This window comes from Ambystoma mexicanum, chromosome 4p, assembly GCF_040938575.1.
Source record: "Ambystoma mexicanum isolate Mex_15411 chromosome 4p, UKY_AmexF1_1, whole genome shotgun sequence".
Classification (NCBI taxonomy): domain Eukaryota; kingdom Metazoa; phylum Chordata; class Amphibia; order Caudata; family Ambystomatidae; genus Ambystoma; species Ambystoma mexicanum.
This window is the reverse complement of record NC_090927.1, coordinates 259,668,283-259,693,824: the sequence shown is the minus strand read 5'-3', so window position 1 is coordinate 259,693,824 and position 25,542 is coordinate 259,668,283. Positions and strand designations below refer to the sequence as shown.

The 25,542-nt window shown below is 48.2% G+C and overlaps 1 protein-coding gene across 1 annotated transcript in view; it reads right to left on the bottom strand.

Moving 5' to 3' along the window:
- Positions 1 to 25,542, bottom strand: part of CDC5L (cell division cycle 5 like) — a 472,644-nt gene that overhangs the window by 240,640 nt on the left and 206,462 nt on the right. Inside the window, exon 8 of the mRNA XM_069605787.1 lies at positions 15,565 to 15,753. Within this exon, the coding sequence (XP_069461888.1) occupies positions 15,565 to 15,753 (189 nt within the window). The remainder of the gene's footprint in view (positions 1 to 15,564; positions 15,754 to 25,542) is intronic.

Here is a 25,542-nt window from a genome sequence, read left to right as displayed (position 1 = left end):
GAAAATATCAACTATTAGTGCCCAAGAGGTAAAACTTCTAAATTGAACAGGCTTCTTATTGAATAGTTTCGACTTGATTGATAATCTATGTCTTCATCAGGATAGGGATGAACCTAACAACAATTCTGGAACCCATATAAGAAATGGTTACAACAAGAAGGTTGAATGGTCTTCAAGCAACCAGGATTTCTTCTGAATACAACATTCCTATATGTATAGGCAAATTGGGAGTTGCCTCAATGCCAAGCAGAAGCGTATCCTTGGCTTTGTTTACGCCAAATATTCAAATTAATTGCAGTCACCGGGTTTTGTCATCAATTTCTTAATCATCCGGCAGTAGAGTGGCAAACATCACTCTTTCTCTCGCATATGGTGGGAAAATCTCTGACGGCCTCCGTAATGGCATCCAGCTAAATGAGACACTGCAGATCTAGAATGGGTCTCCAGTCCCTGGTCTTTTTGACTAAGAAGTATCTGCAGTAGACTCCGAGCCCCAGTTTTGCTGAAACTCGAGGGTATGTCCTTTGGGGAGAGCTTCCAGCACCCGTCTGTTTGTGGAGATGATCTTCGACTCGCCGATTAATCCCGCCAGCCGGCCTCCTACCGGGGTGCATGGGTGGGGGCCCCGACATCCTGGCCGGTTCAGTCATGATTTGGCACCTGCATTCCGCCTTGGGAGCGACGCTGGCCACTTCCACCGAAAGCCTTAGAACGGCCTCTGTAGGCCTCCTGGGTGGTGGAACAGGAGTACCGTCGGTACGACAAGGAACCTCCCCCAAAACCCTTCATCGATCTGCCAGACTTTCTGCCAGAGGAGCGAAAGGACGAGCAGTGCTGCTGGAGAGAGCCCAGGGCATGAGCTGTCTCAGTCTTGATGGCTTGTAAGGGCTAGTCGACAGTCTTCGCGAAGAGGTTGTTGTTGAAGGGCAGGTCTTTGTTTGGACCTTCTGGCAGAAAATTGGTGGCCTTCAGCCAGCCGCGACGATGGAGGCAGACACAGTTCCCCCATCTGTCGGAAACCTGTGTCAGCGAAGTCCAGGACCATTTTGATGGCATGGTCCAAGGCAACTTTCCCTTCCTGGAGGAGGGAGATCGCCTCCACCGGTTTGTCGTCGGGTAGGAACTCCAGAATCTGGGTCAGCGTGTACCACAGCTCCGTCGTACCTGGCCAGGATCGCCAGTGTGTTGGCCGCTTTGACGGTCGATGCTGCAGATTAGATAACCCTTCTGCCCACGGCGTCCAACTTCTTCCACTCGTTGTACGGAGGGATTAGACAAACATTTCCTCGTAGCCGCCGACACAGAGTCCGGCGACGGTTGCGACCATAGGCACTTGGGTGCGGACTACAGCACTCTATACTTTTTCTCCAGCCTATCCCGCTTGGCCGGGTTCTTCAACAGCTTCCTTTTTGGTCTCCTCTGGCGTCCGCTGGAAGAGCTTGGACGCGCTGGCGACCATGGCAAGAAACAAACCCGCCTCATCCAGTGGGGACGCCCTCGGCTGCAGCAATCCGCCCGCCGTGACAATGTCATCGCCGTAACCGTGTCTGTCCCAGTGTCCGGCTCCATCACGGGGGAAGGCACGTGGCACGGGTGTGGAGGCTGATGCAGCAGCGCAGGATGGCGCTTCCTCTTTTTCACTAGCGGCTGATCGGGGGACACCTGGGTCGGAGTCAGTGGCATCCTTATCTGAATTTCTGACACCAACGTGTGCAGGGTCGAAAGGATGTCCAGAGATACATCTCTCAGCGGAGTTGGAGTGGTAGGCCCATTAGGCCCGGCGTCATTGTTGCCATCAGCATTTCCACCGTCATCATGCCCCATGTCCTCGTGGATCGTGTGTATGGACTCCTGATCTTGCTCGTTCGAAGAAGAAAAATCTGTGGCTTGCAGTATGGCCTGCCCTGAGGCCTCCTTGCCCCCCTAACCCCTTATTTTTTGCATTGCGAGGGGGGTCGGATTTGTGCTTAGCGACAGTATCCTCTTTTCTGGTGTCCTCTCCACCGCCCCAGCCGAGGCCTCCTGCCTCGGGGGTAGGGAGACTCTGGGCGCAGTCGGGTCTGCTTTTACCGGGTCAGTGCCTTTAGACTTCGAGAGAGCGGCCTCCACCATCTCGATCGTAGATGATTTGTCTTGCACCGCTTGGGCCTTCTCGGCAGGTCAGCAGCCTTTTCTTTACCGTAGGCTTCTTGAGCTTCTCCCGCAGCTTATCCGGGTTGGCCCATTTCCTCTTTGAGGAGGAGCTGGATCGATGGCTGGAGATGGAGGCATATGGTGAGGTAGATCGGGACCCGCTTACACGGCGACCCTGACAGAAACGGACTTGCGGTGCTTGGCTTTGTCTTGGGCGCACTCAAAGGACTTAGAAACCCGCTCCATGGACCGGCCGCTCCTGGGTGATGCATGCCCCATGCTTGGGGCACAGGGCAGAGGCCTTGGCGCTGAGCCATGCGGCCAGTCTACTGAGACGCTCCTTCATGGTTCTTTTGGTGAACCCGAGGCAGATCTTGCAAACTCCTTCTCTGTGGTCCGGATCGAGACAGTAGAGGTGCTAAAGGTGTTTGTCTTCCACAAACACGTTCCGCAGTTGGAGCAGAGCTTGAAAAGGGAGCTTCCCTCTTTCTTCTCTTCCGACATGGTCTGGAGTGCAGAGTAGGCCCGGTGAGCTACTGGAAACTCGACAATCCTTGCCCTTGAGGGGTGTTGAAATTCACTGACAAACAGATCCTCGCTTGTCGGCTGATGGAGAGAGAGCACACGGGCTTGATTAGATAAAAATAGGACATTTTCTTGAAAAAGTGCAAACAACGTATTATAGCTCAGGGAGCAAAACTCAAGGACTCCCAACACTTGAATGTCCAGTAAAAACCTGAAGATGGCTGCCAGAGGAGGGGCTAAGGGAGAGGGCAGTCATTGGTTGGGGAAAGTATGACCCAGACTACAGTGATTTTGAGGAGAAATACAGTTTGAAAGTGAAACTTCTTTCTTTTACCGAGGATTCCCGGCCTGTTGACGGGGAATATTCACGAGCATGTGAATCCATGCCAGACCCCATGCTGGAGAAAATAAGTAACAAATATGCTCTCCTTTTACTCCTTTTTTTCTCCCATGCAGCATTCTTTTTATCCCCATTTGTTTCCATACTAGCAATTTCCTCTACTGTCCCAGTCTTTCCTCCTCTTTTTGAACACTATGTCATCCCGTTTCCTCATTTCCTTAATCCTTCTGCCTTTTTCTTTATCTATTTCTGCCAAAGGTTCTTTGTTCTAAAGATACCGCTTTTCCTCATTTTGCTGCTATTCGCAAACTGACCTACCTTCCTTCGATCACTCCATTTTCCCTCCCTCGTTTACCCTCATCACACACCATTTGCCTCCCTTTCTCCTGCCCTCCCATCACTCATTTCTCCCAGACTCTTTAGAACTCCATTATTCCCATTCTCCCTACACTCCTGAATCCCCTGCTCTCCATTTCCCTGTCCCTTTAATCCTCTTTACCCTGAATGTGATCTCACTCTTTTGCCTCATTTATTATTGCCCCATTCTCCTGCCCTCGTTTATTCTCTGTACCCATTCACCTTTTTCATCCCTCACCTGGCTCGCTTCAATCACCTCATCTCCTGCCTTCCCTTTCTCTCCATATCCCCCTCACGCTTCTGCCCTCCTCCACTCGCCTGTCCCATCAGTGTTCATGTAACCTGCCCCTTCTCTACTTTTCTCACAAACTTTCCTGCCCTTATTCCCTCTCCATTTCCATTCAATGCCCTGCAGCAAGGCTCTGTGGAGCTGAAGGAGATCTGGAGGTGGTGGGTTGAAGTTAAGGGGTTTTTCAAGTGCCACAAGCCACAACAAAAAAAGGTAACTCCTGGTAAGTTTTGGGATTAAAAGGTGAACTCCTTTAAATCGGTTATGTTGGGTGACATTTTAAGCGTGTGGGGTAAAAACACTGGGGACATGCACAAAATGGATCTGCATTTTGTAGGAATTATCCTTTGATATCACCTTTTGTAATGTCCCTTCCCATAAACCTGGCAGGGAGGCCCAGCTGTCTTAGACCCTCAAACACAGAAAACAGTTTAAAATAAAAAAAAAAAAAGAAGTATTTGTCCCAAAGGTTCATCATTATGCAACTCTGCCTACACTAGGTTCTGTCTCCATGTAGGCTCGGTCTCCGTGACCCGGCCATCAGGGGCTCTGTCCTTTTTTCCACGGGGCACTTTGCTTTAAATCTGCCACTGTTAAACGAGGCCTTTGGATCTGGAGTTTTCCTGGGAGGGATCACAGCCGAAAATAAACGAACAGAGTAAAACGTGGCAATGTCCTCTCCTGTCTCACGATGGCGGATGGCTACACTGGCTGCTTCCAAATGTAAAATATGTGTTTCAACTACTTTTAATATTCCTACCACCATAATGCGAGATGCGTCTCCCAGGCGTTTGTCCTCCTTCCTTGCTGTTCCGGAGTTACATCTAGAGAGCAAGCACCATTTAGTAGGCGTGGTAAATGTCGAGGACCGAAACCACCAGTTTGGTACGATGCACTTGTTTTTTTCCTATTACAATTACATGGATGATTTAATCATTTGCTGTCCTTTACAACGGCCGTCGCTGGTCGAGCCTTCCAGGGGTAAGGTAATGGATGTCGACATGGGCGTACCTGTAACACTATCCCTACGTGCAGTTTAGTGTACTTAAGATCCCCCACGCGTCAAGGTCCCACCGATTGGATATTTTTCTGCCGTGAGGGAGCCTTATGACTATCGTGAGTGCAGAAAAGAGAATGTAGTATGACGTCTATGTATCCTTCCATCCGAGGGGGGATGGGGGAGTGAGGGGAAGAGTGGGCGCATGTGAATCCAAGCAGATACAACCATCAGAAATGCTTTTACGGTAAGTAAGGCATGTCTTCTGATGTTTGTTAATCTGCTTAGAATCACATGTTGTGCATAGACTAGCAAGCAGTACCCGGAGTTGGAGATGTGTTGCGAGAAGGAACAGTAGTGAAAAGATGTCTTAGTACTGCCTGTCCCACTTGAGAATCAGACCTAGAACGAGTGTCTAGGCAATAGTGTTTTGTAAAGGTGTGTACAGAACTCCAGGTTGCCGCTTTGCAAATAGATTCAAGGGGAACATTTGGAATGAATGCTATGGACGCCCCAGTGCCTCGAGTGGAATGTGCTCTGGCTTGAAGGGCAGCTCTCTCTTAGCAAGAGGGTAGCAGAATGTGATGCATTTAACATTCCACCTAGAATAGGTGGATTTGGAGACTGCATCTCCTTCTCTTCCTGCTGCCACCGAAATGAAAAACTGATTAGTCTTTCTAAGTGGTCGAGTTCGTTCCATGTAGAACATGACAGCTCTACGTACATCCAGTGTGTGCAGGGTTCTTTCTCCCAGGCTTGAAGGATTCTGATTGGTAGTTCTATTGACTGGTTCAAATGGAACTTGGAAATGAATTTAGGTGCAAATCTAGGGTGAGTGCGCAGAACCACCTTATCTTTGTGAACTGTTACAAAGGGGTCTAGGATCAAGAGCGCCTGTAGTTCACTTACCCTCCTTATGGAGATAATAGCTATCAAAAAAGCAGTCTTAAGGGTGAGGCCTTTAAGACTTGCCTTGTGCATGGGCTCGAAAGGAGCCCCCATAAGTCTAGTCAACACCACGTTTAGGTCCCATCTGGGAGCCGGGTTAGAAATGGGAGGGTGTATTCTCTTCACTCCCTCCATGAAAGCTTTAATAACTGGTATCTTCCAACATTACACTTTCTGTTGTGATGTTGTGTAGGCTGAAAGTGCTGCTATATGCACCTTTATGGAGTTGAAGACCAGGCCTGAGTCAAGTAAATGAGTTGGGTATAAAACAATGTGTGTGGGAGAGCAGTTAATCGGGTTAATGCTCTTTGAGTTGCACCAGATGACAAACCGTTTCCATTTACTGGAATAGCAGTATCTGGTGTTCGGTTTTCTTGCTTCCTTGATAATGTTCATACATCTGAGGGAGTTGCAGGTGTCCAAACTATGACCTCAGAGGCCGTTAAGTTCAATGTCTGTGGGCATGGGTGAAGAGTCTCCCTCTGTCTTGCGACAACATGTTGTACGGGCAAGGCAGTTTGACTGGAGGAGATAGGGACATCTCCATCAAATGAGTGACCCAGGGTTGGCGGGCCCACATGGGGGCCCCCAGTATCATGACTGGTTCCTGGTGTATCTTGTGCACAATCTTGTTTAGAAGGGGAGTCGGGGGGGAGCATAGACACATTTCCCTGACCATGTTATCCACAGTCCGTTCCCCTTGGAACGGTTCTGTGGGTACCTTGAGGTGTAATCTTACCATTGGGTGTTCTACAGAGTTGTGAATAGATCCATCTCTGGGAAGCCCCATTCTGCAAAAACGTTGGAGACGATGTCTCCGTGTAATCGCCATTCGTACTCCCTCGGAAACGGAAAGTCTCTGCTGAGTACGTCTGCCAGAAGATGGAGTTCACCTGGAACATCATTGCGTTTCAGAGCCCACTTCCAAATGTTCTGGGACAGTTTGGACAGCCCTGGAGAATGAGTGTGCCATTGTTTGTTCAGATGGTACATGGCCGTGGTGCGGTCTGTGAGGATGAGGATCATCTTCCCCTGCAGTTGTGTCTGGAACACCTTCAGTGCTTTGAACACTGCCAACAGTTCCAACAGGTTTATGTGGTTAGATGCTATGTCTGACAACCAAACTGTGCGCTGTTTGTTGAAGCAGGTGAGCTCCCCACCCCGTAAGGGACGCGTCTGTGGTTAGAGTGGCTTCCACTGCGGGGGTGGTAAAGGATTTCCCTTTCAAGAGGTTATCTCTCGACCACCACTGCAGCGAGAGAACAAGGGCGGGTGAGACGACCACTAGATCGTCCCACTATCCGCTGGCCTGACACCACTGGCTGTTGAGCCACTCTTGCATTGGGCGCAGGCAAGCGTGAGGAACCAATGACACCATCATTCCCATCAGTCGCATACCCTTGCGTACAGTCACTTCTCGACTGGCGACATACTAAGGGATCTGAAACACCATGTTTTGGACCCTCTCGTTGGAGGGGACGACAAGGCCGTCCTTTGTTTGAATTAGAGCCCCTAGGAACCGTTTGACCTGACTGGGGTCTAGGCTCGATTTTTTTCTCGATAATAGAGAATCCCAGACTGAATAAAAGATCTATCGTCTTTTGGGTATTTGACAGACCTGTTTCGTAAGAGCCCCTGTTATTGATATTGATATTTTATTTCTATCGCGCTCGTACAAAAGTGTTTCAGAGCGCGGCAAGGGAGGGGAACAGGGGAGAACAAAACAGCGATCTTACTAGGCCCAGTGACATTGAGAACGTGCAAGTGCATGGGAGAGGGGGAGGGGAAAGTGCATGGAAAGGGGAGAAGTGGAAAGTCCGAAGCAGAGAAACAATAATAAAGGCAACAAACAGTGGTAGTGCAGCCAGCAATTTGCAAGTGCTAGGTTTAAGGCAGCAGACAGGGTAGGTCTGTTAAGTGCAGGAAGAAAAAGAAGGGGGGGGCTGTATGGGTACAGATACAGACCCCAGTGTAAGGGGTAGCCCGAAGCAGTGCGGGAGGGTGGCAGGGTGAGCAGGTACCTGGGCCCGGAGGACAGAGGGTGGCCAGGTGCACGGCGCCAAGAGAGAACAGATCAGCAGGGGAGAGGGGGAGCGAAGGCAGAAGAAAAAAGAGTAAGGTCTTTGAGGTGCTTCCGGAAACAGAGATGGTTCTCAAGCTTTAGAGTGGCAGGGAGGCTGTTCCAGAGGGAGGCCCCAGCCGAAGACAGATCTACCCCCAGCTCGTTGCTTTGAAAAACGACTGACCCTGAGGAAGTTGGGGGTAGAGGAGCGAAGAGCTCTAGAGGGAAGGTATTTGTGGAGGGATAGCTGAAGGTATTCTGGACCCAGGCCCCAGGCCCCAGAAAGCCTTGTGGACAATGCAGAGGGTTTTGAATTTAATCCTTACATCCACTGGGAGCTAATGGAGAGATTTCAGAGCTGGAGAGATACAATCCCAGGGCTTGAGGCCAAGGACAAGTCTCGTAGTCCTGTTCTGGATTAGTTGCAGAAGGCGGAGAGTAGAGGCAGGTAGATTTAGAAAGAGGCTGTTACAATAGTCCAAGCTAGAGAGAACCAGAGCTTGGGATACCATGAGCATCTGGGGGAAGGAGAGGAAAGGCAGAGTACCTCTGAGGAGGTGCAGTAGGAAATTTGTCTTTTTAGAGACGTCAGAGATGTGGGCGGAGAAGGAAAGGGTGGAGTCAAAGATGATCCCGAGGTTCTTAGCCTCGCAGGTGGGGGTAGGAGGGGCAAGGAAGGCCGGCCAGAGTGAGGGTAAAGGATGGTGAAGGTGTGCCGATGAGGAAGATCTCCGACTTGCTGGCATTCAGACAAAGATCATTGGCAGCACACCAATCTTGAGTGGCAGCGTAGCACTGGACATTTGAGCAGAAAGTGGCAATGCAGTGGTATTGGTTGAAAAGCCAGGGTGAGAGGTTAGACCCCTGGGGAACACCACAGGTAGAGAGGAAGATCGATGAAAGGAAGGACCCAAGTTGGACCTGGGAGGGTCGATCGGAGAGGAAAGAGGTCAGCCAGGCCAGAGCCTGACCAGTGATACCCAGGTTTTCACAGAGATGGTTGAGCATGATGGTATGGTTGACCATGTCGAAGGCAGAAGAGAGATCGAGGAGGATGAGGACAGAGGGAATGTTGGAGTCAAGGTTGGAGAGCAGATCTTCACTAATGTTCAGGAGAGCATGTTCCATGCTTCTGGCAGCTCTAAAGCCAGACTCGTGGTCATGGAGACAGCCAACAGAATTGGAATGAAGGTTAAGCTGAGAGATGGCCAACTTTTCCAGGAGTTTGCCCAGAAAGGGAGTAATGGAAATTTGGCGATAGTTAGCTGGACAAGAAGGATCAGCTGTGGGTTTCTTGAGAAGAGGATGCGCAAAGGAGTGCTTCAGAGGGGAGGGGGAAGGATCCTGAGGTAAAGGAGTGGTTGCAAAAATCAGCAAGGGTCGGAGCGAGGATGTCAATGTGGTCCTTGATGGTTTTAGAGGAACAGGGATGAACCTGTTTAGATGAGGCTTTCATAGATCGGACTTGTCTAGCGACCTCATCAGGGGAGAAAAGAGGAAAGGACGAGAAGGATGGTTGGGGGGGGTGGTTGGCTAAAGGAGGGTCAGCAAGCACAGATGGAGAGGGGAGAGGAGGGGTGTGGGTGGACAGGATGTCCTGGGTTTTTTTTAATGAAATGAGAGGCAAGGGCATTGCAAAGAGCCTGGGAGGCAACAGGAGGGGTAGAGGCTGCAGCAGGGTTGGCCAGCTCCTTGCAGATTTTAAAAAGTTCGGCCGAGTTGTTAGATGCCGCAGAGACACGAGCTTGAATGTGGACTGTCTTCTTGGCGAGGACAGAGTTGGTATTGCCTTTGTTTAAGAAATTGAACCGTAGAGCAGAGACAGGGCTGTGTCAGGATGTGAGACAGCCAAAGGTGGAGGGGGGGAGGGGGGGAGCGTGGGGGAGAGAAAGTGGCGGCAAAAGCCTCGACACACGCTTCATGGGCCAGATGTCTGAGACGGTAGGTGGCAGTGTTGGGGTAGGCTTGGCTTGGGAGGGAAGAGAGAGATGAGAGAAGGGAGTGATCGCTCCAGGAGAGAGGGGTGGTCAGAGGGATGGAGAGAGAGAGAGGTCAGAGGAGATAGAGACATTGAGTGTGTGCCCTGCAGAGCGAGTCGGGCCAGAGGGGAGGATGGACAGGGAGAGGGAGTCGCAGAGGTCACAGAAGAGTACAGAGGAGGAGCAAGGAGAGTCTAAATGTATATTGATGTCATAGAGGAAGAGGAGTTGAGTGGTAGAGGCCAGGAGAGAGGAGATAGATCTGACAAAGGAATGACAGAGGATATTGGTGAGGGTCTGTCTGACGGAAGCATTGGAGTAGGTGTTGACGATAGGAAGACCAGGGTTAGAGGCCAAGATATCCTTGTTGAACTTCTTCCTACCAGACTTGGTGAGAAGGGAAGGATAGTCAATGGAGAAGCAGTTGGAAAAGATAGGAGAAACGAAAAGCGCCATTGGGATGGAAGCGAGGAGAGGATGGAGATACTGGGGGGGCTAAGGCAGGTAGGTGTGGGACAAAAGAGTGGTGAGGTCACTGGGCTGGCAAGTTACAGAGAACCAACAGTATACAAGCAAAATACAGAGAATTTCGCAATGGGCAGAAAGATTTGACTTTTTAGCACAAAGCAAAAACAGCAAGATTTGACTTTTCAATCTTGGAATCAGATGTTAGCAAAGGGTTTTAGGAAGCACTGCGCATCAGGATGGCAACATGGGGGTAACAAGCAGAAAGAACAGTAATAGTCAAAGGCGGTAGGAGTGAGTCCATAAGAAGGGAACTAACCCATAGTTCTGGAGGAGGCAAAGTCAAGGCAGTCCGGATTTCTTAGAGGAGTGAGGTGGCAGCATCATTGTGGTTAAGGTGCAGGGAGGACCCCAATTAGCGTTCCGGAAGCGGACAGGGAGCAGACAGGGGCCTTAGAAGTGGGCCTTTGCTGAGAGGGCCGGCTGAAGCCTGCCAATCTCTGATTGGATGGAAGAAAACTCAGCAACCAATGGGAGTGCAGCACAGGGAGAGGTGGTTCAGCACAGCCTGCCTACACAACAAAGAAAACCACGCGGGCCATCTTGGAAGGCCCAAAAAAAAACAGTCAAATAAGCAGGAAATAGTGGGAAAAAAACTTGTGCTTTCAAAACAGCAAGGCAGCTCCAGGAATTATAAAGCTCAAAACATGGCAGCACGATGAAAATGCCAAATAAAACAGTCCTGTCCAACAATTCTATGCAAATTGTTTTTTTCTTTTTTTCCAATTTTGATTTTTCAGGTTCAATAATTCCCCTGGAGGTGCAGTAATGCACAGCAAGTGCTCCTACCTAATGGAATGGTCAACGGCCAGGCACAAACTCTACATGTGCAGGAAAACAACAGATGGCCAGGAGCGTGGAAACAGGACCTCACTCTCAGTGAGAAGCAGATGAAAGAAACCAGTTCCAGCCAGTGGGCCTTGCTGAGAGGGCCGGCTGAAGCCTGTCTGTCCCTGATTGGATGGAAGAAAACACTCAGCAACCAATGGGAGTGCAGCACAGTGAGAGGTGGTTCAGAGAGGTGGTTATGAGCCAGTCGGTGAGGTAAGGATAGACCGAGATGGATTGCCTACGCAGATGTGCTGCTGCCACTGCCATTACCTTGGTAAATGCCCTTGGTGCAGCTGCTATGCCGAAGGGTAGTACTTTGAACTGATCATGCTTGTCTTGTATCATAAATCTGAGGTATTTTCTGTGCGCTGGTAATATTGCAATATGCAAGTATGCATCTTTCATGTCCAGTGTTGCCATGTCATCTCCCTGTAATAGCAGTGGAATTACTTCCTTCAGTGTGACCATGCAGAACCTTTGTGGCTTTACAAATTTGTTCGCTGGGCGCAGATCTAAAACAGGGCGCATGGTTAGATCCTTTTTGGGTACAAGAAAGTACAATGAATAAATACCTTCTTTTACCTGTGACAGAGGAACAATTTCTATGGCTCCTTTTTCCTGTAGTGTCTCGACTTCCTGCAGAAGAATGCAAAGATGGTCTGGTGTCAGTCGTCTTGCTCTTGGAGGTCTGAATGTTGGGGACCGATTGAACTCTATACAGTACCCGTGGGCTACGGTCTTTAGCACCCACTGGTCTGTAGTTCTTCCCTCCCATGCCTGAAGAAACTATGTTTGCTGCCCCCCGCCCGGGGAGGCATGGGAGGGGACCCGAGTCTTCGGGTCATTTAGAACCTGAGGCTGGGGAGCCTCTGGGGGTAGAGTTCCGGTCTCTTCCTTTGCCACAGCGCTGACCCCTTTGGGGATACGTGGTGGTGGATCCGCTATTTCCCTGCGTAGGATTCCAATTGTTTCCCGATGAGTATTGTTGAGAGAAACGTTGGCCACGAAAAAGCTGTTTGGACCCAGATCCTCTTCTTGTAGAGGGTCTTTGTGCAATCTGGTCCAGTGTTTTTATAGTGTAATGCTCCTTTTTTGCAGTCTCGAGGGCCTCATCGACCGCCTTCCCAAACAGATTGGATTGTTCCACAGGTTTATCAATCAGTGACGCTTGTGTCTCTGGCTTGAATCCAGAGTTCCGTAGCCACGCACGTCTTTTCAGGAGTGTGCCCTGAGCAAGGGATCGACCAGCAGTTTCTGCAGAATCCAAAGTATTCTTAAGAATGCTCTGATGCACCCGTCTGCCCTCAGTGACAGTGGTGAGGAGGCGAGTACGTAGGGGTTCGGGACCTCCTGTATGCCTTCCTGTAGTAAAGCCCAGAGGGAATTGGCGTAGCTGGCCAACAAGGTATTGTTGGCAATGCCCTTGAAAATGCTGCTGCGACCGTGATCCTTTTCCCAAGGGCGTAGTCATTTACCTTCCTTATCAGGGGGTGCCTCACCTGTTGACAAAGGGACCCCTGCCCGCTTTAGTGAATTAGTCACCACCAGGGAGTCTGGGGTGGAATGACCTCCGATATACAGAGGGTCTGATGGAGAAGGGCGAAAGTTGTTCTATTCGTGGGTTGACACCTCGTGAGAGCAGGTGTTGATGAGGAGGGTGCCAGACATTTTTTGATTGAATTGAGGAGGGGAATAGCCTGGCTGGCCAGCGGTTTCTCCTTAAGGATATCCTCCACAAAGTCAGCTTCGAGGACCACTTCATCTGTAGCAATTCTAAAGTGATCAGCTGCTTTACGCAACATTACGTTAAAAGTCAATTGTCATCCACTGGCAAGGGTTGTTGCCGAGTGGACTGGGGAAGAGTCCAGAGACAGGGCATCAGGGTCTTGATGATCCGGGGACTGCCATGGTTGAGGATCACCCACATCTGGGTTCTCTTCCCAGCCCTCTATGGGATCATGCATGTCCTCAGGGTTGATGAAATCCTCATTCGGAGTGTCAGCAGGAATATCATCCTCCGTTAGGTCGTAATTGTATATATCCTCTTCTACAGAGGGGTCAAAAAGTCTTGGAAATTTGGCTTTGGGGTCCACACATCTCTCATCCCTTGGCCTCCTTGGTGTAGGTTGTTCTTAACTGGAAACAAACATGTCCAGCCTTTCCATACCGTTCTCAAACTTTTCTGTAGTCCAAACCGAGGACCTAGAATGGTCTAGAGGTGGAAAAAGGTCCCGATCATCCGTCGAAAAGCATTGAGATTGTCCTCTCATCGTCGAGAATAGCCCTTCTTCGAGAACTCCTCCTGAGGTACCGACAGAGGTGAGGCGTCTCTGTGCTTCCCTTTAGACTTATGGGTGGGTTCCAGTAACGCCCTTAGGCCATCCTTGAACCCAGGTGGATCCTTGGGCCTTTCCGTGGGCCTCAGTGCATGCCCAGGTTGCCACTTTCGAGAATCGGCGGCAACAATCCTAGCTAAGCTGTGGGTGACGTCCTCCGCGGTCGGGAGGCGCGTAGCTTCAGCCTGCGATTGCGAGGGGGTCCTCTTCGCCGGTGCCGGGGCCTCGTCCACAGCGGCTGCCTTTTTCGGCGGTGCCGGCGCCTTATCTTCTGCAACCGTCTTCTTTGGCGGATCCGGAACCCTATCGTCACCGGACGCCTTCTTGCGATGTGTCTCCACGCCACCTACAATTAGGGCAAAACCTAAATGGAGTCCTCTCCATAGCTGAGGATGGGTAGAGTGACGAAGACCGAAAGGGAAAGATGAAGGAAAGGAAAAGGCATTATCAATTTGTATAGAAATGTCCACTCCGGTCCCACTCTCCCTACTGTAAAGGCCAGCGGAAAGCCCAGCCACGTGACCGGCAGCGCCGACTGGATCACCGTCTGGAGTTCTTGAAGGTCTTCGGCAGAGGTCTGTAACAACCATCGAAATAAGGGTCGGATAGGGTGATATGGGAATATTATATAATTATTCGACCAAAGGTCGATGGGACAATAAGCAAAGTCTTTGACGAGCTCTGCATCAAGGCGACCAGTATGCTGGGCGGAAAAAAACAATCTGAGGGACCTCGACACATGAGGGATCTTGGGTACACTACAAGTCACGTAGGGATAGTGTTACAGGCACGCCCATGTCGACGTCCTCTTTCGATTCTCGAAAGACAAGATGCAATACTCTGCGGTTACCACTGGATGTCGGACCATATGCACAGCATGTGATTCTAAGCAGATTAACAAACATCAGAAATGTGTATTACATTTTTATTTACATGACTTTAGATGGCTTAAAGCCATTGATGTGTGCTTTCTTTTAATTACGCGTCATTGCACAGTGGTTATTTGCTTTGCATGGACAGCGTTTGAAGATGGATTTGCCTAAATAATATGTCATGCATATAGATCGGTTCGGACTGTGGGAGATTACCAGTCAGTCTGTTCTCCGTTATGCTCTTCAATTCGGTGGTTTACACCTTGTGGGGATGCAGGCTGTGAGAATGGAGGTCCACTCGCCCCCACCGGGGACGATCCCTCTCCGATTTTGGACTCTCCAAAAGGGACCTTGAGCACATTTACTGCTTGAACACCTTCAACATCACGCAGGAGATAAAGCAGGAAATAAAAACCTCCAAGGACTTCCTGAACCGATCAATTGCGGGCTGGAACTCTCACCTCTCACATTGTATATATAGACCTGATTATATTGATTACGATGCATTATGGTTTTATCTTCTGTGTGGTCATTCATAACACACAGTCTTGCACAACAGTACACGACGACTACCGGCCGCAAACACCCCAGGCCCAGCCAACAGACCCACCGGGCTGAGGCCGCCAACAGCACATCACTGTTCTCTTGCACTTTTCCTGCTTCCTCCCACTAACTCAACCTCCCCTCCTCTTTCAGAGCCGCCAGAGCACCAGGGTACCTCTCCGGTGGTGATAGTGCGCGGTACAAATGTCCTTTAACATTAACATATCAAGCAATATTCTCATTGAATTTTTTTAATGATTTAAAATGGAGTAGTGATGTCTCTGATGCAAGGTCATAATATGGCTTTTATTTGAATGATGGTATAAACTTTTGGATGGCGTATTGTTCCGTTTAATTTCGATTTTTTGGTCGCTATTTATTGTCTTGTGAAAGATTGTCAAGGGATTCTTTTGCCATGTAACACACAAAAATAAAAAGGTAGACCATGGCATTTTAAATGCATTAGTACAGTATAAAACCTAGGTTTATACAATGTGTGACAGGCAACTCTTTTTCAGTTACATGTCATTTCAAATCAGCAACAGAAATATTAAACACATTTGTAAAGCAAAAAATAACAGTAAAGCTGGTGCCCCACACCATTACCATATCATGGAAGCAATTTAAGTGTGGTTTCTTCAGCTAAAAACACATTTTTGGCAATAGGACTGAAATATAAATGTTTTCAATATGGTGTTTATCCGTTAATAAAGAAACTGCATTGCGTGTTAGTTTTAGCAGATTGTAGGGCATAGAATGCCCCTCTGACCACAAACCAGAATATCATACTCAAAATGAGTTGCTATTTAGAAAGACAAGCAATTTACCTGCAAGATTCTATCTTGGGCCACAGGAGTTTTAGGAGTTCGGAGGGCGATACTGTTGTTGGTGACATTGTACTCTGACAAAAGGGTGCTGGAAGCAGAATTTGTAATCCCAGATTCCTCTGCAGTCTGCCGTGCAAGTTCACTTGCCTGGCCAATTTTCACTACTTCTTCCAATTCCATATCTGAAATCTACAAGAAAAAGAAACAATGTAAACAAACATTTGCTTAGTTCATATCTTAAATTAAATAAGTCATTACAGATATTACACAGTCTTCCATTTTAACTTTTGATGTTGCCCAAGGATTTGACACCTAACAATGCACTGAAAGACTTACAGTCTAGATGTTCTCTCACAATACACAATGTTTTCCTCTTTTTCAGTAAACATTTTTGTTCCTATGTTTGTAGTAGTCCGGTCGAAGGTCTCGATCTGATTTTCTGGCACAAGTGTTAGTTTAGATGTTCATATTTATGCCAAATCAACTTCACCTGCGAGACGCCGAGCACCTTTCTCTGGATTTGTGGATTTCCTTCCATGTTCTTCAGTAAGTGGGAACCTCCCCTCCCCCCCCCCCACTCACCCTTTCATTTGCTCCATCTATGGAAGTGATTGTCTCTACATACTTTCATTTTTGGAATCATACTTTATAACTTTTAGGGCATCTCCATTTTACTGTTGCAGCATTTTCTGTGCAGTGTTGCTGGGAAGCCCCTTGTCCTTCCCTTTTCATTTTCTCTTTTTTTCCCCCCCATGTGTGATCTACTGTTCCCAAGGGCAGAAGGATACTTTTTATCCGTGCTATAGGTCCCATTGCGAGATCCGCACACCCCACCTTAGATGGAGTGCTGAGTGGTATCCCCTGTCTCACTGTTCCTGTAACAGGTCTGTTACAGTTTTTTACTTACCTTGTCAGAACACATGTTCTCAAGGGAAGAGGGATATTCTGTTTCCCCTCTGCATTTTTTATTGTGAGATCAGCAAACCCCACCTTATGGGGAGTGCTGAGGGGTTTCACAGTATCCCCTTTCTCACTGCTCTTGTAACATTTCCGTTACAGTGACAAGTATACCTGAATGGGTTCACAGCCACTGTAATGCACAGAAGGATCACCATTTACCAGAAATGGTGGCTGTACTCTTTCTCTTTCTCTTGTGCACTTATTCTTTCTTGGCCCTCCTTCTACTGTGCTGGGTGGGAGAGGTCCTGGTTTGACTTTTGTCTTCGGCATGAATCCTTTGTTAAGTCTGCCGACACTCCAGAATGTCTGAAGACAGGACATGAAGGAGGAGTCTGAAACGTCTGTCCTTTGTCTTCTGGTAAGCCTGCCTGGAACCAGTTCCAACTGCGAGGCTGGCTGTCCCCTATAGGACAGCTACCCCCTACATTTCGAATGTAGCATGAGTGCTGATTGGTTGGGTTCCTGAATAAATAGCCTGAATCTGGAAGCTGAAGGCAAGTCCACCACTGGAGCTGAAGCCGATGAGGGACAAGAGAATACGCCTGTAGCTACTGTTAGGAAGTAGGGAGGGTCTTCCCCACCCCCTAGGCGATTCAGAATGAGAAATAAACACTAAGGGCCTGATTCACAGAAGCCTTTTAGAATGGTGCAATCCCATAGGAAAACGTTCTGTGAATGAGGCCCAAAGAGGGCACATCTAGGGAGCTGGGGGAGGGGAGGCTGCACATACTAAAGGGTGCACGACCACCTTAGTGCATGCATTAGAAGCAATGCGGGTGCGAACTCCATCTTGGCAAATGGCAGCCATCTTAAAAGTTAGGCTCAGGCATGGGGAACAGCGTTGTGTGTTAGTATTAGGCCCCTTGCATGAGGGCGAACACCACCCCACCCTGGCCAGGTCTAAGAAATCCACAACTTCCTACATTGTTTAGCAAGTTACAGGCCCTCACGCCTGGGAAGAATGCGCCCTGCAAGGCCATGAGAAGAGAGCAGAGCGCCTCTTGGCAGTACCATCCCACTGGAAGGATAGCAAGGCCCTCCTCCCCCAACGATCTCTGCATGAGAAACACATCTTTGCCATACTTTCATCCCATGACCCACCCCATGCCACAGCACCATCCGAACCCAGACCACTGATCATAAAACATTTACACTCCTCGATCAATCACTCAGATCAGAAGGCAAGGCTATCGCGCCTTCAGAAATGGGTCACGTGATTTGTGCGGCGAGGTGCAGGGTAGCATCAGAATTATAGACTTAAACGAAAGACGAAGAATTTGGAGTTGCTGATCTCTCTGGGAGCGAACGAAATGTGTACGAGTTAGTGTAACCTCAGCTCTCCCCCGAGGCCATCCCTGTATCTGCCAGGTGCATTGTTACAATCAGAATAACATTGCGTGTCAGAGTAGCTAATTAACTGTTAGGTCAGATCACCGCGGATGACGAGCCCAGCAGCACCCATGCGAACAAAGATTAATATGGACCAATGGCCTTGCATCCCATATGGAATCCGTATTGTATAATTGTACTATATATGTTGATGTCACCAGTGACGCTGTTTGTGTTTATGATGTACTGCATATGCAAACGGAGCTCAGAACATTGCGCGGCAGTTGCTGATGCATACCTATTTTAGTAGAAATAAATACTTGTTATCCTTGCAAGTGTGTCCTGGCCCTTTTTCCCCTAGAGGGCTGTATTTCCTAGAGTGAGTGAGTGAGTGAGTGAGTGAGTGAGTGAGTGAGTGAGTGAGTGAGTGAGTGTGTGTGTGTGTGTGTGTGTGTGTGTGTGTGTGTCGGGGCGGGGCGGGGCGGGGCGGGGCGGGCCTTCATTTGGTCACCCTGAAGTGATCCCAGCGAACCCCGCACTGCCAGAGGCTTCCAAGCCGCTTCTCCCAAGGGGTCACGCCCACCTGCAGCCACCAGTCCCAAACGCAAAACACCCAGAGGTTTGCAAGAGCCGTCTTTGCAGAAGTCCTGTCTGCTCTTTGAAGCGGGGCATGGCTCCGAAGAGAGTGCAGGCCTGTGTTGGAACCCTGTGACAGAGGAGTTCGGGTGAACACACTTATGTGAGTATACCCTTGCAAGGGATAACAAGTAGGGGACGGGTATTTAGGGAAGAGTGTGGGTTGTGAGCAAGTGGAGAACGAGGTCGGTTGTCTAGGGTGAGTGTGTTTTTATGTTTTTTATTATTATTTAATTTTTAAGGAGTATATTACGGAAAAGGAAACAGGAGTGTAGGGAGCCTCACCAAGTGAATGGAGATGGTGGTACCACTTTTGTTGTGTAACGTAGGAAAAGGGAAATAAATAGGAGCCCTGCATAATTAGTGGGCTCTGGGGTAATAGTGGTTGTTATTTTAGCTTGTTATCTTAACTTATTGTTTTTGTGTTTTTTATTGTGTAAGGTGGAGGCCCGAGGAGGGGTATTGAGTATTTAGTGGTGTGTTTTGGGTGTGTGGAGTGCCAGTGTGGGTGCGTATGAGGGGGAGGGAGAGTAACATGTGTTGACGGGGAGGAGGGAACAATAACTTGATTTTTTTTTGTTGCGATTTTTGCAGCGTGTGATTATAAGTGTAGAGACGTCTTACAGCACATTTCGCTGCAATGGGAGGGGACAGGTCTTTAGAGTACATGTACAAAGCCATGCCCTTGTACCAGGGGAAGATCGAAAAGTATCACAAACAGCGGGTGATAGAAACTTGAGGGGGATGCCATACTCCTGGCCAGTGCAGGGCAGCCCTTAATAAAGGAACACTTTACTGTTATGGAGAATTCTCAGAAATATGCTAATTCTTCTCTACCTTTGAGACCACCAGCAACTTTGCTGGATTTTAGGACTTTTAATTTTTAACCTGGAGTGCGCGAGACCCTTTTTTCCCCACTGTCTCAAATATTTTTGTATGATTTGAACTCTGTGTTTCTTTGTAAGTATGGAGCCTGACAATCTCCATAGGCATCATCTTTACCTTGTGTCACATGGCACCTTCAGTGCAGTGGCACAGGGAAGTCTTTCAGATTTCCCAAAAGGTTTAAATACCGTCTCTTGGATAAACTACTGTTTCCAAGAGCAGTGAAGTGAAATTGACTTTACTTACCTTTGTAACTTTCTAGACCTAGCACACAATAGGGTGCTGGAGGTGTTAGAGTAACCCCTTTGTATAGTTTCTCATGTAACATGTGTATGTTACCCTTTCCTCGATGAATGGCTGGTGGCAGTGGTGGTTTACTTTTTACTACCATGGTGTGCTTTTACCGCGGACTGCATTCGCAGCTCCACTAGCGTACCCAAGGGTGTCATTTTTTGTCAAAATGGCCCAGTCTTCTTTTTTCAGCATTTCTTTGTGGGAAGGTCCTTTTTGAGATTTACTCTGCGCTCCAAACCACGTTTGGTCCCTTTGTTCGTTTTGCCTTTGGCGGTATTCACACAAAAAGCTCCAGGAAGATCTGCCAGAATCCCAGGAAGCAGAACTGACCGAGCCTGAGCCACAACAGAGTGCTGGACCCCAGATGCAGGGAAAGCCCATCTAGAGAGCCAAGAACTGCAGTGCTGCTATTTGCTGAGACGCAAGGAGCTGAAACCGTGAAGAACCGCTGAATAGAAGTTGGTCCTTTTCTATCGCCGACCGTCCCATTGCAGTGCACGAGTCCTCCAGACGTCCTCCCTCTTGTCTCCATGACTGACTGAGGCCCAGGAACATAGGATCTGCAGATTTGCACAGGCACAGAAGCCAGCCAGAACAGTTTTCTTCTAACCAAAGGTACTGTACAGTCTGAGAATTTACCTCTTGTGTAGCCTCACTTGTTCTCAGTTGAGACTTGTCTTGGTTGCTTCTGTGAAGTTGCTAACAGCTTCTTTACCTCACAAGCCTAACAGCTACACAAAGACTTCTAAAACATTGTGCAAGACTTCTGCCTACCTCTAAAATGTGCTTCAGCTGACCTAGACATGTGTCCAATTGACTTTGGCCGGCCTGGCTCCCTGAATGATTCTTGTTCCCTCTGACTTTTTGCTTGGTCTTCCTTCCAGGAAGGGGTTAACTTACTTTGCATTGGGGGGTTTCAAAGTACTTACTTGCTTCAGAATATCTTTCAGAATATTTGTGAGATCTCTTGTTCCGTTTTAATAACCTTTTTCTTTAGCATACTCTTAAGTCTGGTTCTAAATGCAACAGTGATATATTAATGTCCACAGTGCCCTAGTTATTTAAGTCACCTGAGGGTGTAGGAAGTATCTGTGTGCCATCCCAAAAGGGTACTTAACGATTTAGGAACATTAAGAGTCTGTATTTGTGTGTTACTATTATATTGCCCCTTCCGAAGAAGGCTTACTCAAACTGACTGTTAAATTTATAATAGTTTAATCAAGAAACCTTGTGTGTAAGTTTTTGAATGCTTGTCAGTGTGAATCTGTGTGTAACTCCCCAACAGCTCACATTGACCCCTCTTGAGATGAGACTTGCTGCTCAATCGCGCTACCAACCTGTGTAGTACAGACTTATACCAAAGGTTGGGTTGCTATAGCCAGTAGGTCAAGGTTGTTGTATGCACCAAAGGGTACTGCTCCAAATCTTGCCTAACGACTACATTCCTAGCAGCGAAATACAAGGGTAAACAGTTACAGAACAGGAAGGAAATTCTAGACTTATGGAAGATGATTGAAGATGTGGAAGATTCTGATGAGTGAGCAGCACCGAACATCCATGAAGGGGATCAAGCAAGCAGAGGTTGGGGGGGGTCGGGTGGAGGGTGGTGACACGGACAGGGCATAAAGGGGTATATCGATAGGCAGCGCTCCCAGCGATGGGGTACAGTAACCAGACCAAGGAGTCCACCCAGGCAACAGTCCCACCACCCCCATATATACCAACTTCAGCGACCGCTCCACCACAAGAGTGTATTAGAAGAGGTGCTAGAGTCAATGTGGGCAGAGTTACAGCGACTGCGAACAGTGCAGAGTTAAGCAAAAGGGAGCAGTCTACACGAGTGGAGAGAGGGGGACATTTTGTTCAGACTAGATAGCACAGCAATAAAACATGAACATGTAGAGAAAGAGGAGAACGGACAAGCAGCCAATACAGGATATGAAAAAAAAGGTCAGACAGAGGCTTAGGTGGAGACCCGGGTGAAGAGGCGAGGAGTACAGTGGATGAATCTGTGAAGAGGAGCACAGCGGGCACAGGAAAGGACACCCCGGGTGGAAAGTTTATGGGATTGAGAGGGTAAGGAGGTTTGGCTGGATGGCCATATGAAGGAAAAAAGGAAGTGTGAAGAGAAGAGAAAAAAGTAGGATTACAAAGGCTGCTGATACACAAAGGTGCAGGCAGAGCACAGTAAGTGCCCTGAACGCAGATGGATAAGAACAATTTGATCAAGGTGCTCCCGTCGTTACACGCGGGGGTGGGAAAGTGGATATACTCATTTGAAAAACAGATTGCGGTGTACCTGTCGCCATGGGTGATATGAAGGGTTTACAAGTGGCGATAGTGGAGGACCAAGCTGGAGATGTGTGGATTAAATCAGAGTATCCGGGAGAGGTTGGACAATGAGCACGACGGCACACCGTTCAATAACATTAGAGCACAGGTGTGGGGTGCGCTTCTGCGCACATACCCTGACACGCCAGACATACAGTTGATCATGCAATACGTTATGGGCGAGGACGAAGACCCCTCACAGTACATTAAGGTTCAAGGGCAGTGGAAAGCGGAGACGGGGGTCATTGGGACCGTTCAGTCCCTCTTTTTTATTTCGTTATCAACAGGGGCTTACCAAAGAAAGTGTAGAAGGCGCTAAACAAAATTGTGGGCATTGAAATGAAGGGGTGGCTGGAAATTCACAGTATAATACTACACCAAGCGAATAAAGGAATGCGAAAAAGAGGCAGCAGAACTTTTACAGGCAAATGAGGCGAAACTGGAACAAAGGAAGTTCGGTGTCCATAACTGCACAGACAGAGGCGACAGGGAGCACGCAGGGAAACACGGATCTCAGAATAGCAGCGTTTTGGCCAGAAGGAGGACAAGGGCAGTGGGGAAACATAAGCAGCACCACACCCAGGAGTGGCAGCAAGGAGGTCAGCAGCATGGCAGGGGAGGAGAGGGCTCAGAGCGGAGAAGAGGGGGTTTGAGGAATGGGTCCGAGAGGGGCAAGTTCTTCAGTGTTGGAACAGCGGGAAGTTGGGATACTTTTCAAGAAAGTGCAGAAGTAGGCTAGGATTTGGGTACAATGCCTTCAACAATTACCACCCACCACCGCAGAACACACAACTTTCACTGTCGAGAATGACCTCCATACCCTATGAAATACACCAAGCATACACACAGCACCCGCCTCAGCCCCCTGAGGCATACCATCAGCAACCACAGTACACACAGCAGCAGTACCCACAACAAGCAATGCTCCAGCATTGGAAATTGAAACCTGCACACACCCACTGAAGTGCCCAGTGACACCACAGTGCCATACAGAGGGGTGAGCGTGATGGGAAACAATCCTTTCATGTTCTCCGGATTGAACATTTACCCAGATTAAGACAGCCCACAGAGAACGCTTGAATGCCCAGTCCCATCTATGGCAGTTCACCCTGATGAGGAACCCTTGGTGGATGCAGAGATAGGAAAAAAGCACTTCATTTTTATGGGCGACATGGGTGCCACAAAATCATGCATCAGTGAGGGAGACTTCACGCTATCTGGCCACACTGTTAGGTAAGAATTGGTACAGTCCCACTCTGTGAGACTACACAACACTTATCTGCTTGGTATAAGGTAACCCACCCTTTGGTATAGGTCTGTACTACAAGTTGGTAGTGTGACTGAGCAGCCAGAGGGGTAAATGTGAGCTGTACCAATGACATTTGTAAATACAAGTAACCAAGTAACACTTACACTCAAGGTTTCAGTTATAAATAGTTATTTAATATCAATTTTTAAATAAGCGTTCACGGCCACCCCAATCCAACTCTGTCCATAGCATCATGGAACACCAGAGGCCACATGCATTTAACAAAAACCGGCAGCTACAACCTGGGGGTTCACAACATTCTCTGCCTGCAAGAAACTTGGCTGACGGATAAACCCGCTCTGGATGGGTATACTTTAGAGATTTCACCGGCCTCCAAAGGTCCGCTTGGCAGACCTTCCTCTGGTCTACTGACAGCAATTCGGACAGGATCAAATATAACCACTACCATAATAGCAGCTACTTACGCTTTTCTGGCGGTGCTTATGACAAGGAACGACAAAATCCCTACAGAAGCTTCATTTCCCAAGGAAGCCTTTGCAATATTCAAGGTCTACTGGAATCCCGAAAAAACCTCTTCAGCAAACTTCTGCGACGTAGCTGCCAACATCATTGACGAGATAATGATCAAATATCAGACCTCGAACATCTTAATTTGTGGAGACCTAAACGCAAACTGCCTGAACTCATCTGCGCATACTCTGAGGAGAGGAAAATCATGGTTAACGCTAATGAACTCCAAAAATCTCCGAAACGCAGCAAACGCATGTAGTAAGCAAATCACGATACCCACATGGGAGTGCGACCAGCCTTCCGCGACTCTCTATTACATCTTTGTATCTGAAAAAATCTACTTGAGCATAGACTCTTTCGAAGTAATTAGAACTGAAGCAAGCTATCACAACTTACTACACCTTACTTGCAACATCCGAGGTCGAGACCAGCAATTTTACAAAGCTTCGATCGAAACAAACTCTCAGCTAACTCACTTGCGCATGACTACAAACGACATCAAAACCCTGTCAGACGAATACAAAATGTTAACCTCTGACATCGAAGCCAATGAGTCAACCTTCAGGGCCAGCTACATTCCCCTGCTACTTGCCTACAAAAAACCTCGGAAAGGCCTTCACAAGCCTGCACTTAACCATAATCACACATACAACCGGAACCTGGTGATCAGACGACGCTACTTAAGAAAACTAAAAAAAGAAGCAGCGACCTGGAACACTACTACGTTATGGGAAACCTATCGCAATGAGCTGAGACTCTATAAGCAGTGGCTAAGAAACACCAGAGCTGCCCTGTACCAATCAGACGGAGAAAACAAGACCAAGGTCCTAACAAACAAAAAAACTCGAGAATTTTGGACACTCGTTAACACAAACCATCACCCCAATTCTCAAATAATAAACTCGGTCTCTGAAGATAGCTGGACCACCCACTTCTCACAACTGTTTGAGTCCCCTGCGCCCCCCACTGAGAGAACACGATTTACCGATGCGAACTGGGATGACCTCTCAGACAAGGAAGATATAAAAAAAGCCATCTCAAAACTGAAATTGTCACGAGCACCTGGTCCTGACAGTCTAGCAAATTCTGACCTAAAGCAACATCCTGACGCCTGGTCAACCGTCCTGAGCATGATATTCAAAGACTGCAAAGAACGCAAGCTAATCCCCACCTCTTGGACTCAAGCAGTCATTGTCCCAATCTTCAAAAAAGGCATCAGAGAAGATCCCTCCAACTATCGACCCATAGCATTGCTGGACGTCATAGGCAAAGTTTTTGCAACAATCCTTTTGACCCACTTCCAGAACTGGGCACGATCTTCGCCGGCCATGGACCCACTTCAAACTGGATTCCAGAAGGACCCAAGCACTGGTGCCAACATAATGATCCTAAACATTCTTAAAGAAAAGGTTTTGCTATGCGCTCCACAAATCTTCCTTGCCTTTGTGGAACTATCCCAGGCCTTCGACAGAGTTGATAGGCAAAAATTGTGGAACAAACTGAAGAAGTGGAACTGCCCCAATGAAATTCTCGATCCAATTATTGCCTTTCACTCCAACACCAGTGTGTCAGTTCGATTGAACCACCAAGGTTTACTCTCTAACCACATACCATCTCATCGCGGAGTTAAACAAGGGTGTCCATTGGCTCCAGCGCTCTTCATCTCTTTCCTTGGTGATTTCAAAGACTCGCAAGAGTCTATCAGATCATTTCCACCGAAAATCGGAAATACAAGGGTCATCAGACTTTTATACGCCGACGAC